At 43.5% G+C, this 16,777-nt stretch overlaps 1 protein-coding gene across 3 annotated transcripts in view; it reads left to right on the forward strand.

The window, feature by feature from the left end:
• The window catches only part of GALNT13 (polypeptide N-acetylgalactosaminyltransferase 13), a 331,481-nt gene that overhangs the window by 25,395 nt on the left and 289,309 nt on the right, over positions 1 to 16,777 (forward strand). For all 3 annotated transcript variants that reach the window (XM_037912743.2, XM_043525194.1, XM_037912744.2), the window contains one exon: positions 358 to 604. In XM_037912743.2, coding sequence (XP_037768671.1) covers positions 463 to 604 — 142 coding nt within the window. In that variant the 5' untranslated portion in view covers positions 358 to 462. The remainder of the gene's footprint in view (positions 1 to 357; positions 605 to 16,777) is intronic.

Genomic DNA, 16,777 nt, shown 5'->3' on the forward strand with positions numbered 1-16,777 from the left:
TCCACATAGGTAGATTATCTAGTGGCAGTTTTCCTTCAGTGACATCTGGTGCTCAAGTGGTGGTCTAAATTTCAGTGGCAGGGTCACTCAGTTTTTTGGATTTACAGACATCTAGGTAAAATATAATCCAGCACAGGCAAAATCAGAAGAACTGGATTCTTTACAAAAGCAAAGGAAACAAATCTTCGTAAGATGGGTTAACATTACAAAGATGATATTTAGATACAGGAGAAAGGAAAATAGATTAATTTTTAAAATAGAGTAAAAACATCTCAGCATTATATGTTTGTATCATTTTTGGATCTTAAACCATGTATACTTGTTAGGTAATTCAGATATTTTTTTCTTTAATTACAGTGGATGCTCTCGACTTCACTTTCATACTGGAATTTAACTGTGTGGCTTGGATACATCCCAGCAATAGCCATCTTTACTAGTGTGTGAACTAAAAACCAAGACGAGATGAGGAGATTTGTCTACTGCAAGGTGGTTCTCGCCACCTCTCTGATGTGGGTGCTTGTGGATGTCTTTTTACTCTTGTACTTCAGTGAATGTAACAAATGTGATGACAAGAAAGAGAGGTCACTGCTGCCTGCTCTAAGGGGTAAGCCCAAGTTCTAAATTATGTACAAAGGTCACAGATTTGTTTGGAAGAATTTGTCCTGACCTGGAACTTGGACTGTGTTATGTTATATATTGTTCAAAATTAGAAAGGCAAAATATCAGAATCTTAAGCATTCTGGTTCATATTACTATATTGGTTCAGTTTGTTGGTTATGTTAATTTATTTTAGTATTAGACGATTAGCATATTAGCAGCTCAGACAATTTGGTATAAACAAAATTAAATATACAAGTCCCATTTATATGTAAGTATTTGTGTAGGAGAAACCACAGTTCTGTGAAGAGTTTTTCATAAAGGAAAAACTGTTGACTGACATGCAAATCAGTTGATATGCAGAGTCTATGTAACTGCATTTATTATGGTACATGTTGAATTAAAAGTTTGGTTTAACTCTAGTCATAAAACTTAAAAAAGAAAAAACATATATATTTTTTTACCTATTCTTCCATACAGAGCCATCAGGATCATGTTTGATTTAACTGTAGCTGCACAGGGGGTAGAGAATGGCAAATATTTAGCCACCCTTTCTCCTCCATCCTACTCCCCTTCTTCCCCCCACCCCCGCATCCACCCAGAAACCTCCCTTCCTCTAATATTCATTCAGATGATTAAATGAACTAGAGTTGTCCGTTTTGCTTTCTTCAATATTTTAATAATTTGCTTTACTGGCAGTTATCTAAATGGAAACTGAATCTTAAGAGATTATAACAGAAATAGTCGTGGAAAGCAAATTTGAATGTGTAATTGTGAATATTTGTACTGCAAACTTGGTTCTAAAGTTTCTCATTGGCTAAGAGAATACCATTGCACCATCTGTCTTACGTGTTCAAATAACACAATCCAAATGTAGACTGATACTTGTTCGAAAACAACCTCCCAGAGCAAGAATAAGTCATTGCTATTTGAGAGAGAATTTTGATTAACGAATACATTGGAGACTCTTAATAAGTGGAAAATTAACAAACAGAAGAGGAAGTAAAATTTGTCAAATAAATTATTCATTATGAATTAGTTGCTCACCCCTCCTAGGGAGTCTAGGTACAGCCTATGCAGGAGGCAAAGTAGTTTGAGTCTTAAGTCCCATTTAACTACTATATTTATAATGTATCTTTTGCATGAGAGTATGCAAAAGAGAGTGTACAAGGCCATCATTTTTATAATAAATGCATATGTGGATTAATGCACTGATCTGTGGACAAAAGTTGAGAATAAATCAATCCTTCTGCCATTTGTTTTTGTTTTGTATGTTTGTAAGGCTCAGTTCAATTGCTGTTTCTGTTAAAAGTTGAAATACCTCATGGTGGATCACTTCAGTTTGGAATGATCAGTTTGTCATTTGTTGAACTGATTCAGTCAGATCAGTTGCCAAAAGCAGTTAGCCTGAGTCAGCAAAAATCTGTCTAGCTTCTCAGCCAGGCTAAGGAAGTAGATGTAGGTTTGCCTGTCTTTATACTGAGTTTAGAGCTTCATTTATTTATAGTGAAATAAATAAATAGAATTCTATTGCAAAGGCTAAAACTAGTGATTGAGTTGGTTTTGTATGTCTGAAATATTCAGTTGTAAAATAAATGAAAGTATAAAAGGTTGTCTCTTTCTTGGAACATGAATTGGATTTGTTACAAAAATTTGAATAAAGACTTTGGTCAATAATACCTCTGTCTGAGAAAGGATGTAGAGGATTTCATCCATTTTAAAAAAAAACAAACAAAACTAAATAAAAATAAACCAAAAGCCCTAACTAAATAATAAAGGTGCTTAAAGGCCTCCTAGGGATATGTTGGTATGTCTATCTATTTTGATATTTTCTTATTTGTTTTAATTTCTTGCATTTAGGTTTTAGATCTGGGTAATCTAGTGTGTTTGATTTTAACGGGAATACTTGATCAAGATCTGGCCTATAGTAACTAAAAATTGATTTGCCTTTATCGTGAGCTGCAGAAAGAGGAGCACAGGGGTTCTCAACCTTTTTCTTTCTGAGGCCCCCTCCCCCCCAACATGCTATAAAAACTCCACGGCCCATAACTACTGTTTTTCTGCATACAAGACCCAGGGCCAGTGTTAAGGGGTAGCAAGCAGGGAAGTTGCCAAAGGCCCCATGCCTCAGGGGACCCTACGAAGCTAAGTTGCTCAGGCTTCAGCTTCAGCCCCAGGTGGTGGGGCTTGAGTCACCGGGCTTCAGCCCCATGTGATGGGGCTTCAGCTTTCTGCCTTTGGCCCCAACAAGTCTAATGCCAGCCCTGCTTGGCGCCACCTGAAACCTGCTCGTGGCCCCACAGGGGGCTCCGGACCCCTGGTTGAGAACCACTGCTCTAAAGTACAAGGTAGAGATTTCTCAAAAGATACTGTACTGTTGTCAGAACATGCCTTTAACAGATAATTACACTAATCTTAACTATTTGCTTGCTGATTTCTTTGTAAAATAAAAAATGAGACAATTCTACAATGGTTTTTGTTTTGGTGTTAAGTCTGTGCTTGTTTTTTTAATGTCGGTTTATTTAGGGTTTTTTTTTCTCTCTTCAGAATTTATATTGAATATAAATTGAATATTATATTGAATTATATATTTATATTTATATTGAAATATATGCATTTGACTACCACAGGGCTAAACGTTTTGCTAATCTGTATGGATTAGCTAAAGAAATTATTTTAAAAAAACCTCTTACATAATCTACCAGATTTTACTTCATAAGTAATTTGGGTGACTAGACTGCAGTCGGTATCTTCTTGTAAACCATGGTGTCTACTTTTCATGATTTTTAATATTCAGTTTATTGGATTTAATGTGTTATAGGTGTGACAAGATTTCTCTGCAGAATTCTCCTTTTCTCTCCATTGCAACTGAAGCTATTAAACTTATATTGTAGTATTACTGCAGCTGGGTGTCTGGGTTTTGTGGAGGAAGTCTTACAGAATATGTAGTAATAACCTTCCTGTTCAGAATTTTGGCAAATACAATATGGAGAGAGTGTGTGTGTGTGTTACTCTGCTCCTAGAAAAATACTTGAAGTTGTAACAGTGTTCATTGCAGAACTTTAATAATTATACTCATGTTGTATGAGGGACCCAGGGACTCTACAGTTTCATTGGAAGATTTCTTGTGCATTGCATGTTTTTTTTAAAAAGTCTGTTAAAATTACATTAAACTTCTGACTTAAACAAAAATGATGACGATCTAATTTCATCTTTAGCTGCTTGCTTCTGCCTAGTAATTTCAGTTTCTATGAATATAGAACCATGCCCTTTGAGACCCTCTACTTTACTTGGTAACCACATGCTGAGTGAAGTCGAAGCAACTCTCTAAATTGGAATTGCCTGGTTTAGTTGTTTTTAAATGTCAAGTCTAATATGCTCTGTTAACATAGCATTTGTATAAAAAGCTTTTGGTTTTAAAGACAATACTGTACTGTGCAAACTACAGCAGTTATTTTGCCTAATGAATAGTTGCATAAAAGCCAACACAGGTAATTGATATACCTATACCCATTATTTAATAAAATAGATTTTCAAAGGTAGACCAAGAATCTATGTACTAATTATTGTAAGGTCATATAATCCATTACTCTTGTAGTTAATTTGTAGGAGGGAAGAACTTCTACTTCTGTACAACTACATTTTTAGCCATGAGTAAAATAACAAGTAGTTATTCCATGCCTTCTAATCTGCGATAATTGTTAAATCTCCTAAATTAAGGTGTCAAGTATTCTTGTGCCGATTGAGGCATTAGATTAAATGATTCAAAAAGTTAATACCAGCACAACTGTTGCTAAATTATGGACAGTGGCAATATGGAACAGCACATCCTTGTCTAGTATTATCCACTAGCATTTGTCTGTACATCTTTAGGTTTGCTAGCCAGTATAGTGGAGGCCAAATGGTAAGAAATAGTGTCTGCTGTATTTGGTGGGATCAACTGAACGATCTCTTCATCTTGATGCAAATGTTATCCTAAACTGGAGTTGATATTTGAGTAATGGTTTCTTTATGCCATATGTTTGTTCTTGTTTTTTGAGCAAGCATCTTGTTGGAGAGAAGTTAGTTAGTTAAAGTAACCCCTGGATCACATCAAGAATTTACTTTTAAGAAATAGAAGAAAAAAGGTAATTTGGGGTTCTCTAATTTTAAATGCTCATAATTTGTTCTATCTGATTGCCTTAAATATTAACCTCAACATCATCCTAAAGAAGATTGCTGTTGCCTGTTCACTGAGTAGAAACAGATTTTTGGTTCCCCATTCATTGGATAGACACTGATGACCCAGACTAGGTCTTTTGTAGTACTTCTCCTTCTCCATACTGCTTGGGTGCCAGAAGGTTCCAGCATTTAGAGCACTGGAGAAACAGAGCACCTCCTATAAACTGGGAGGAGTAATTGCAGGGTAAAAGTCTTGTTCAGCCGCCAGTACAGGAGTCTTTGAAAAATTTAGCTGCCACACTCTAACATGTCTCTGCTGAGCATGTGTGAATTGAGACTTTTGGAGATTTATAACTTGGCCGGTTTGGATGGATTTTCATGGGGAAAGTAAAAGTCCCATCCCTGAAACCAGGGATACCGCTGCCTGATCCCACCCCTAAATTTCAAGTCCCTGCTCTAAGAATGCTTCCTTCTCAATGAACTAGCTGGGGGGGAAAGGGCAAAATAATATATTTTTCCTAAACTAATCTGTAGAAATGGCCAAACCTTTTATGAGGTGTATGTGTGGGGAAATTAGCTTGAGGTAGTCAGTAAAATTTCAGCTTCAAAGGTTAAAATTTCAGAAAGTTGTACATAACTGAAAAAGGATTCTTAAAGCAAAGTATTGGGCAACCTTAACTAGAGGTGTAGCTACCAGATCTGCCTGTAGTTAAATAAATGCACACAAGGGCTATTAACTTTGAACAGAATGTCCAAAATAAAACACTCTCTCTCTCTCCCCGCCTTAGCCCCCTTGATCTCTGTATACTGCCTGTCCTCCTTTCCTGTCTGTGTCCTGTACTTTCTACTTGGGAAACCCCTTAATCTGAGGTCGCTAGGTCTGGACCACATGCAACTCAGGGTGTATCTACACAGCAGCTGGGAACATGCCTTCCAGTCCAGGTAGATAGACTTGGGCAGCTGGCAAGCCAAAAATTTCTGTTTGTTTCTCCTGAATCACATTTTTGCTTGAAATCCCTGTGAAAAATTCCATTTTTTATTTTTTTTATTTTTGACATTTCGTCCCAGTTCAGAATGAAAACCGAGAATTTTTTCACAGGAAGGGATTTCCAGTTTTTGGCCAGCTCTAGTTAAAACCAGGTGTCTCCACCTCAAAATTCCCTTGCCTTTACTCAGTCAGTTTGTCAAACATTAAACAGTAACTGGTGTCTTATAGAAAACATTGGGGAAAAAAATCTAATCTGCATTCCTCTTTCCCTTTTTAAATTAATGGGATGCTGACATCAAATAGGAACTTCATTGCCTGCAAGTTCATTTGCTTAATTTGCCTGAAGCCCTAAACATCTCATTTTGAAATAATTAGCTGAGATTTGTCACAAATAAGCATTACAGGCTTGTTCCTGGTCCTGTTCAATTCAGTGGTGTTAGGAGTAAACCCAAACTGAAGAATAAGATGCAGGATTAGAAGAATTTATAAGCATCAATGTTAGTAGCCTTAGTAATAAAAAAAAAAAAGGGGGGGGGGGGAGAAACAGAAAATATAACTAAGCAGAACTGTCGCTAAATACTTTTTATTATAGGCAGGGCTAAGTTGCCGACACTTCCTATTATAAGGCACTGTTTTCAGTTACCTAAAACTGCCAGACTTGTATGGGCTGAAATTTTCCAGGCCAGGTGTCTGACTCAGGCTGAACGTTTTTGGAAAAATTCAGCCAAAATGGATCAGCCATTTTTGAAAGTGAGGCTAAGGAAAAATACATGATTTTGCCTATGTTAAAAAATGCTTGGGAGCAGGGACTTGACATTTGGCCTTTGTGACAGGGATTTATCTACTGTCACTTTTGTGAAAATCTGCCCAAATTTGGCCAAGTTAAATGCCTTTGAAAAATCAGTTTGCACGTGTTCAGTAGAGACTTCTTGGGTTTTTAATAGCAGATTGCTTAGGAACCTATTTCCTAACTTGTGAGTACTTGACTTTGCAACCTTAATAATGTTTTTAATTAAGTTTTTTTGCTTGTAATATATATCCATATGATGCCAGAAACTCTTTACTGTTGTAACTTTTTTTGTATTTAATGTGCATGCACATTTTCCATTTCCCTCTGCCCCGCCCCCAAGATGTAGGCTAAGCTGTAGTAAACACTATGCTAATGTTAATTATGTCCAATACCATAAATAGAGGGTAATGGTACTGAAGTTGCTAGACAAATTATTTAAAATATTATTTTGGAGGAGAATTTTCTCAATGTGACAGTAACTCTACTTTATTTAAACTGATAAAGTACTCCTATTTTTAGGCTGTGTTGTGATCATGTGAATCAAGTTAATGAAACATTTGGATGCTGTAATAAAAGTTTGGGGTTATGGCCAAGTTTAGAAAATGAGGCATTCATTTCAGTAGTTTCCATAGAAACATGTTTATCTGACAAACTACTGTATGCATTGGACACTCTGCATTTACAATGGTAGCACACATTTTTAACAACATACCTTATACACATACCTTATGTGTATAATAGATGGAAGAAATATTTGTTAAACAGAAATCTTGTCACAAATTTGTTGACAAGATTTAAAACATTGATTTGTCTATTGTGAAAATGCATTAAGTTTATAGATCTTTGCTATATACCTCATGAAATAGGGTTTCTAAAGGTTGAGAGAAAACTGTTACATAGACACCTTCTCTGATTGTGCATTTAAAAATAAATGGAAGCTCTGACTGAAGTTTATAAAGTCCCTGTCAAGGAATATCATTGTGTTTCAAGTACTGCATGGAAATATATCATAGGACTTACTATTATTTGTAACTGTAGAAGCGACAATAATTTAGTTGTTACTAAGTTACTTATTTTTAAAGATATTGAAAGTATGACTGCCAACCAGCTTCTTTTGTCAAAATGAAGGAATTTATTGTGGGATAGGTTTTAATAAGCAAATATTGTATTGGGAACCATGGTTCATGTTTATGTCTCTTGGAAACATGTTGCCATAAATACTGCTGCTTGAGCACTAAATAGTGCATCTGCAGTCTCATTTATTATCAGTTGCATCTGGTGGCCAAAATAAGTTATGGCGTTGGCGATTAGATATTAAATACCCTTTCACACTTCTCTAATAAAATATTTCTGAGCTCTGAACCTCCCCACACTCCACCATTGTTTCTGATTTCCTAAATAAAATTAAGCAACCAACTAAACAATTTACTGCTCTGTCTCCTCCCTTGATAAATATATTCTATCCCAATAGCTCTTCTGCTGCCACCTCTGCTCCCCTAATGCTATAAATGAACAGGTTTCCCCACCCACTCTGCTCTGCACTAATGAAGAAGGCTCTTGCATGTCTGAGAGGTAACTGCTGGTTTTTGAGCTATCCTAATGCGCAATAAAAGCAAATCTGATGTGCTCAACTCCACTGCATGTCATGGAACACAACACATAGGTGTTTCTGTCCTCCCCCAACACACATTAAACTGGAAATTGAGAAGTACAATAGAAAAAGGTTCATGCTTATGTTAATGTGCATAATACTAACGCTATGCCAATTTATTAAGTTGTCATGGTACATGACTATTCTTTTAACGTTCCACTGTTTGGTATAGAAAAGAATGATAAATACTTTCTAGTGGGTATGTCTTGTCATTTGATGAAGGTTTTTAAGTTCAGTTAGTATTACTGTGACTTGCTGCGTTAATATAGGAACTTAGAGATTCAGAGATCGCACCCTACAAAGGATCCCTTACAAAATGTTCCCTATAATACCTTACATTACCAGTCTTCACTTTGTATTGGGTTTTGTACTTCTGCCTGTCACTGAAGTGTCTGAGAAACTTCCACATAAAATTGATAGCAATAGCAAATTTCCTAATAGACTTCATGGAGTCTCTGGCACATTTCTCTTTTTGGGGGTATCATACCAGTGAATTACCATGTTGTAATAATATTCTGATACCGTTGGAGCCATTATGATCCCACATTCACTGTGGTGCTAAGATGGAAGTCAGCTTCTTATTCTTAGAATTTTTCTCCAGAATATATTAGAATGATACAGCTATAATATAGTCCAGTTGCTGGCCTGGCACCCATCCCCAAATCTGTAAACAAAGTACCATTATGTTACCAGTGGACAACTGTCTGTTAATACTATTGTGATAAGAACTTACTGCCATTATGTTTTATATAAAGGATGCCAGATTTAAAGGCTGTGAAACATATTTATAACAGCTGGCAGTCTGAGGATTTTGTTCAGCAGCGAAGTCCCAATGCTGTGCTGGGTAATTTTCATTTCATTTACATACTTTACCAGCCTGCATTTGCCAAACCTCAGCCCATGTTCCTGAAATCTGAACATGGACTGTGGTAGTTTGCATAGCTGAGAAGCCAGGGGAGCTAACTTCCTGATCCCAGTTTACCACCACCTCAGCAGCCATTCCCTCCTCCTTGAACAAACCTTTCTAAACACATCTAAAGTAAAGATGATGGTCCTGGGGGTAAGGAGAGAACAAGCTATAGGTTCAAGTTCACAAACTCCAGTCTTCAAGAGTATCTGCAGGGAGCAGATTCGCTTTCAGCCCCTACAAACAAAGCTGTAGGGTTCAGGTTGAGATTCCTTTTGCAAACCCTGCCCTGCATTTGCACAACACTAATTAAGAACCGCAGCAGGTGAAATCTCAGCTCCATTTGAAGTCAATGGTAAAACTTCAGCTCATTTCAATAGGGCCAGGATTTCACCCCAGATTTTTCTGTTCATTACTTTAGATGAGGTAAAGTACAGGAAGGAAAAATGGGAAAGTAATATATTGAATACAAATTTCATATATCCTGAAGCGATGTCTGGAGTTTGGAAATTGTAGGGTATTCAGGGCCTTTAAATGGCAGAGGAATTCCACTGTGTGTCTGCCTGCCCATCCCTTCCCTACAAACATTGTGGTGGTACCTTACTTCATACTGTATAATGGTGCAAACTACAGCTGGGAACAAAACCCTGGGTCTGAATATATCCAGATTTATGGCTGTTCAAAATACAAACCTGGACCTAGGTCATAATTTTAAAAATGACTTACCAACACAACAGATCAGACACCCCCAAGTCCAAATCTATATCTGAACTTTTCAGCTTTGGTATTCTGTGCTAAAATGTAAGTCTGATCCAGTTCTCTCTAAAGACTATGGGAGTTTCATAATGGACTTCAGTAAAAGCAGGATCACATCCTTAGTCTGATCCCATGGCTTTTGAACAATAAACCTAAATTATACAGCAGAAACATTGGAATTGTGGCACTGCCAGTTTCAGGATCTTTTGGTGCTACTGTTACTTAAATAAATTAATATGACTCTTATTTTAAAGTGCCTCATGTTTTCAGTGTGGTGCAGGTTTTGCTTATTACTGCACTGTAGAAGTTGTTAGGGGAAACCCGTCTGTTTTGGCAGCTGACAGGGGGCTTCAAAGTCTCTGAAGGCATGGGAATCTTCATCCCAGAGAAGCTGATTGAAGCTTTATGTATGGGGGAGGAAGTATATCTTCTATTTTCTGTTCCCTTTTGGGAAAGGAAAGTGGTGAATTTGTATTTGGGGAACAGGAGGGTATTGTATGCCACACTGCCCACACTAGTAAGCCTTTATTAAAAAAAAAAAATGACCTGCCCCACTGCACCTCACCCCAATGTATACTGTGATGGGGCAAGGCCAGATGTCTACAATAAAGTAGTGGGAGACAGATATATTAGTCACAGGCTAAACAAATCCCTGTTACCAGGATAAGCAAGTGGCAGCTGCTCCAGGTCAATTAAGACACGTAGGGCCAATTAAGATCTTTCCAGAAGGCAGGGAAGACAGGTAGGTTGATCGGGATGCCTGAAGCCAATCAGGGCCTGGTTGAAACTAGTTAAAAGCCTCCCAATTAGTCAGGTGGGCGTGCATGTCAGGAGCTGTAGGAGGAAGTTGCGCTGTTGGAGAGACTGAGCAGTACACACCATATCAGGCACAAGGAAGGAGACCCTGAGGCAAGGGTGAAGTGAAGCTTGAGAAAATGGGGGCTGCTATAGGGAAGTAGCCCAGGGAATTATATGCGTCCTGTTTCTAAAAAGTCAGCTACCATAACTGATGCTATTACGGTCCCTGTTCTGGAGCCCAGAGTAGATGGCGGGCCCAGGCTCCCCTCTTTGCCCCCACAGCTTAATCACTGAGACTGGGAGACAACAGAGACTGTGCAAGGGAGGATAGCCTCTCCTCACCTCCCTCACTGGCTTTTGATGAAAATGGCTCATTAGGCTGTGACCCTTGCCTCTAGAGAGAGAAGGGCTATGTGAAGGGTCACAGTGAGCCTCTAAGGCTAGCGAAATCTGCCAGGAAACGTGGGACCCACGGAGACAAGGACAGAGATCTGTCACAATACCAATATATACAACAAATTTGATGTTTTTTCATAAATAATTAGTGTTGACATAATTATGTGTTCATATTTTAAACCTGTTGTTGTTAGGTTTCAGAGCTAACCCTTCATTTAGGTGAGTGGGGAGAGTTCATGCTTTTCTCAGAACTGTTGTTTCCTCTATCTGCAGGCTCAGGCAAACATTGCTGTATTGGTTTACAGCTAGTTCACAAGTCTAAGAATACATTTGGAACCATAAGGGCTAGAGAGTGAGGACAAGATTTTAAAAAGACTAGTGACTTTGGGTGCCTCCACGTTTGGGTGCCCATCTTAAGTAATTAGGCTGACCAGATAGCAAGTGTGAAATATTGGGATATGGACTGGGGGATGGGTAATAGGAGCCTATATAAGAAAAAGCCCCAAATATTGGGACTGTCCCTATAAAATCAGAATATCTGGTCACCCTATAAGTAATCTAAAAGAGGCCCAATTTTCAGAGGATGGGTGCTCAGTGCATTCTGACAATTGGGTCTGTTTAAAGTTACTAGTTACTTTTGAAAGTCTTGACCTGCACTTTATTTTTTAGATGAAAATTGAGATTCTGAAGTATATATTTTTGTAGAAAACTTAAAAAGAATGTATTGCAATTTGCATGGCTGCATAAAAACATTGTACACGTGGCCTTTTCCTTCACATATTAATGGACAGAAAACTTTGTTAACTTTAATTATGCTACTCTGAACATATATCAAGGATGATTATACTATTAGGGATTTTTAAAGCATTTAACAAGTATAGAAATGAACAACTAAGAGAAAGTTAATGAGCATTCAGATATACTCTCAGCTCGTATAATAAATTCATTAACTTGGTTCTTTTCTTATGGATAGATTCTGGAGAGTTGCAATGAACAATTTTTCTTTCCCAAAGGCTCTCAGATGTGGAGTTTTTCAGGGATCATTCCTATTCTCTGTTATATTCATAATTCAAACGAGGCCATTAAAGGAGGGTGTGAGCTACCCAGGGCTCAGATGGACAATGTCTACTTCTACAGATCTGCCCTAGATAGCAATGCCTTTGTGACATGGCTGGTTGCTCAATAAAGCTCAATCCAGATAAGATCCAGGAGGGCAGGGGAAGCTTTTTGATGAGATAACTGAAAAGATGACTTTTTCCAGTTCTGAAGGCATCTGTCTCTCTCCAGTAGTCATAGTGGAACACAGTCTTCCGGTAGTGCTCTCAGAAATGCAGTTAGATGCAATGACCAGGATTGTTTCTAAATGGAAAAATTTGAAAGACATTTGTTTTATTGGATTTCAGTGGCTCTTTAAGCCTGTAGGGAGCCAGGGTGGCTCCCCTCCAAACCAGAGGGTAAAGAGCCACCCTCTCAGCCTGAGTGGGCGGGGCCAGACCAAGCTTACGCCAATCCCTGGAAGGGGAGGGGTGGGACAGGAAGTACAAAGGGCGGGGCCCTTTGCCCAGTGAGGAGAGCACCAGGGAGGGAGGCAGACACAGGCTGCTGGCTGCTCCCTCGCGATCCTGCTGCTGACGCAGGGGAGGCCCTGGGCAAGGAGGAACCTGACCGGGAGAAAGGCCTGTGGCAACCAGGACTGCCAGCCGCTGAATACCCGGAGGACCTGGAGGGGCCCGGCTGTAGCCCGGGCCAGCGTGAGTCTGACACAGAGGGGGAGCTGGAACTGCCAGCAGCAGAATACCCGGACGAGCTGGAGGGACCGGAGAGACCCGCTTGAGAGACCGGGTAGGAAGTAGCCCGGGGCGGAACTGCACCGTGGGGTGGGTGTGTTTGGTCAGCGGGCACGGATGGCCCCCGCTGACCCAAGCGGCGGGACCTTCGCCTCCCGCCACTGACTGGGCCCTGGTCTGGAACGCAGTGGAGTTGGGTGGGCCTGAGTTCCCCTACCCCGGCCAGCCTGCCTTGGGTAGCAGAACTGTGTGCTACAAACCCATACCGGCGCCCCCCCCGCCTGAGGGGCGCGCTGCCGACTCGTGCCGGCGCCCCCCCCGCTAATTCCCCAGCGCCCGAAAGGTGTGAGTAAGGCCTGCCAGTGGGACCATAGCTCTCCATCGCCCCCTAGGGGCTCGGAGGACAGGTGATCCCTATCCCTCCAGAAAGGGGTTAGCCGAGGGGGCCTCTGAAGCTCCCCAACTGGAAAGATGGAGATGGAAAGGCTTATCAAGTTCGTGGCTGAGAGCCAGGAACAGCAGCAGCACCAACTCGTACAGCAGCTGGGCGCCCACCAGCAGCAGTTGCTTCAAACGCTGGGGGCCTAGCACCATGAAAAACAAACCCAATGCTTCCAGCAGCTTGCAACCCTGTGGCCGGGCCATGGTGGTGCTCAACCGGAGAGGGCAGCCACCCTGACCCCTCCCGCCCCACCGATCGGTCCGGCCAAGATGGGTTCTGAGGATGACCCGGAGGCCTATCTAGTGACCTTCGAGCGGGTTGCCTCAGTGGCTGGTTGGGCGCCTGACCAATGGGCGACACTCCTCGGCCCATATCTGACGGGGCCGGCCCAGAAGGCTTACCGTGGGCTCCCAGATGATGAGGCCCGCGTTTATGTTCGAGTGAAAACAGCTATCTTGGATGCCTTCGACATTACCCCGAAGACTTTTCGGCGATGGTTTCGGGAAAAGGTCTACCCACCGGGCGCCAGACCCCAGGCCGTGGCCCAGGAACTGAAGGACGCAGGTACCCGATGGCTCCAACCTGAGCGTCGAACCGCAGCTGAGGTGACTGAACAGGTCATCCTCGAACAATTAGTGCACATCCTCCCACCCCAGGGGAGGGCTTGGGTGTTGCAGCACCGGCCACAAAGTCTGAGCACGGCCGTCGCGCTTATGGAGGACTTTCTCGAGGCAGAGGCCCTGATAGGACCGGCCGCCCGCCCCCCAAACCCTGGACCCAATGCACAGAAACTTGAATGGAGGGGGCCCACCTCCCAAACCAACAGACCCCACCGTACCCGACGACCAGATGGCAGCAGGACCGAGTTTTCCCGACGCCCCGAGTCCACACGACTCTCCGGCCCTGGACGCTTAACCCGAGCACCGGGCCCCAGCCCACTCTGCAGCCCCACTGGTGCCCTCACGTGGCCGGCGTGCCCAGAGGTAGGACCTTGTTTCCGATGTGGCGAGTACGGTCATCTGCAATGGATTGCAACTTTGGCCTGGTGTGCGTCGGGGAGCGACGGGCCCGTCCGCCCTCCGTGGCCAAACTGACAGCTCCCATGGAAGTCGCCGGGGTCCCCGTGGTGGGTCTAGTTGATTCGGGCTGTGGGCAGACCTTGTCCGCCAGGCGCTCTTCTCGGACACCAAGCGGACCATTGGAGAAGTATGGATTCAGTGCATCCACGGAGATGTAAAATCGTACCCCAGGGTTCGGGTCCCCATCACGGTGAACGGAGCAACTCAGTTAATGAATGTGGCGGTGGCGTCATCCCTTGCCTATCCAGTGATCCTGGGCCATGACTGGCCAGACTTCGTCGAGGTGCTCCAATCCCTACCCACCAAAGAGGCATTCAAGGGAGCCCCCGCCTGAGAAGAAGACAGGACCTGACTCGAGCTCCGACCCTGGAGCTGACCAAGGTCCCACCCCTGGGCAGGATGGCCTGGAAATGGCTCGTCCCCCTCCTGACCTGGTGGACTTTAGCCGGGATCAAAGGGAGGATCCTACGCTCCGGTTTGCCTATGAGCAGCTGGCCCGGGTGGATGGTGAGGTCGTGGAGGCGCGGCGCACCACCGAATGGCCCAGGTTTGAACTCAACCATGAGCGGCTCTACCGCCTTGACCGAGACCCCCAGACCCAAGAGGTCCAGACCCAACTCGTGGTCCCGCGCATTCATCGTCGGGTTGTCCTGAAGCTTGCACATGACATCCTGGCTGCCAGCCATTTAGGGCAGGAAAAAACTGTGGCCAGCGTCCTGGCCAGGTTCTTCTGGCCCGGCGTCCACCGGTGAGGTGAGGTGAAGGATTACTGTGCGTCGTGCCCGGACTGCCAACATGCAGCCCCGGCAGGGGTACGGAAGGCCCCCCTGGTCCCGTTACCAGTCGTAGGTGTACCGTTTGAGCGGGTAGCAATGGACCTGGTCGGGCCTTTTCCAAAAAGTAAGGTGGGCCATCAATACATCCTCGTCCTGACTACAAGCCTTCCCCGAGGCCATCCCCTTAAGAAGTATCACCACCCGCACTATCGCTGCGGAGCTCGTGAAGATCTTCGCAAGGGTGGGCCTCCCACGGGAGATACTCACTGATCAAGGGACCAACTTCACGTCTAAGCTGTTCCGTCAGGTATGTGCCCTATTGGGGATTAAGAAATTGCAGGCCTCGGTCTACCATCCCCAGACTGACGGATTGGTCGAACGGTTTAACCGGACCCTGAAGGGAATGTTGGGGCGTTTCCCCACCCAGGACCTCTGCCAGTGGGACCAGCTGCTCTCTCCTTTACTACTGGCAATTCGAGAATCATAGAATCATAGAATCATAGAATATCAGGGTTGGAAGGGACCCCAGAAGGTCATCTAGTCCAACCCCCTGCTCGAAGCAGGACCAAGTCCCAGTTAAATCATCCCAGCCAGGGCTGTGTCAAGCCTGACCTTAAAAACCTCTAAGGAAGGAGATTCTACCACCTCCCTAGGTAACGCATTCCAGTGTTTCACCACCCTCTTAGTGAAAAAGTTTTTCCTAATATCCAATCTAAACCTCCCCCATTGCAACTTGAGACCATTACTCCTCGTTCTGTCATCTGCTACCATTGAGAACAGTCTAGAGCCATCCTCTTTGGAACCCCCTTTCAGGTAGTTGAAAGCAGCTATCAAATCCCCCCTCATTCTTCTCTTCTGCAGACTAAAATCCCCCCTCATGTGAAGTCCCACAGGTGTCAACGAAGTTCTCCCTGTTCGAGCTCCTCTATGGGCGGTGACCCTGTGGGGTGTTGGACCTCTTGAGGGAGACTTGGGAACACAACCCGTCCGCAACACGGGATCTCTTGCAATACGTCTTACAACTACAGGGGCGGCTGGTGCGGGCGGGCGAGCTCGCGAGGGAGAACTTAAACACAGCCCAGGAGCAGCACTACAATCGGGGCACCCAGGCTTGATCATTTGGGCCAGGGGACCGAGTACTCCTCCTGCTCCCCTCGGAGGAATCAAAGCTTTTTGCCCGCTGGCAGGGTCTGTATGAGGTCCTCCGCCAGGTAGGGCCGGTCACCTACGAGATTCGGCAACCTGGTCGCCATAAGGAAAAACAGATTTATCATGTAAACCTCTTAAAACCCTGGCAGGACCGGGAAGGGCTCCTAGTTGCCCCATGTCCCCCCGAACCGGACCTGGGGCCCCAACCGCCCGAGGAGTCGGATAATGGTGAGCCCCAGCTAGCAGAGACGCTCACAGTTGAGGAGCAAGAACAGGCACTCCGCTTAGTAAGGGCATTCCCCAAGATGTTCACCACGAAACCCGGGTGGACTACGCTCACCTACCATGTGATCCAGACGGAACCCGGGGTGGTGGTCCGAGAGAGAACCCGGCCATTGCCTAGGCGAATGCGGGAGGCCGTAGAGGAGGAAGTCCAGGCGATGTTGGATCTGGGTGTTATTGAGCACTCCCAGAGCAAGTGGCAGAGCCCCGTCGTCCTC

This window comes from Chelonia mydas, chromosome 11 (genome assembly GCF_015237465.2).
Source record: "Chelonia mydas isolate rCheMyd1 chromosome 11, rCheMyd1.pri.v2, whole genome shotgun sequence".
NCBI classification, from domain to species: domain Eukaryota; kingdom Metazoa; phylum Chordata; order Testudines; family Cheloniidae; genus Chelonia; species Chelonia mydas.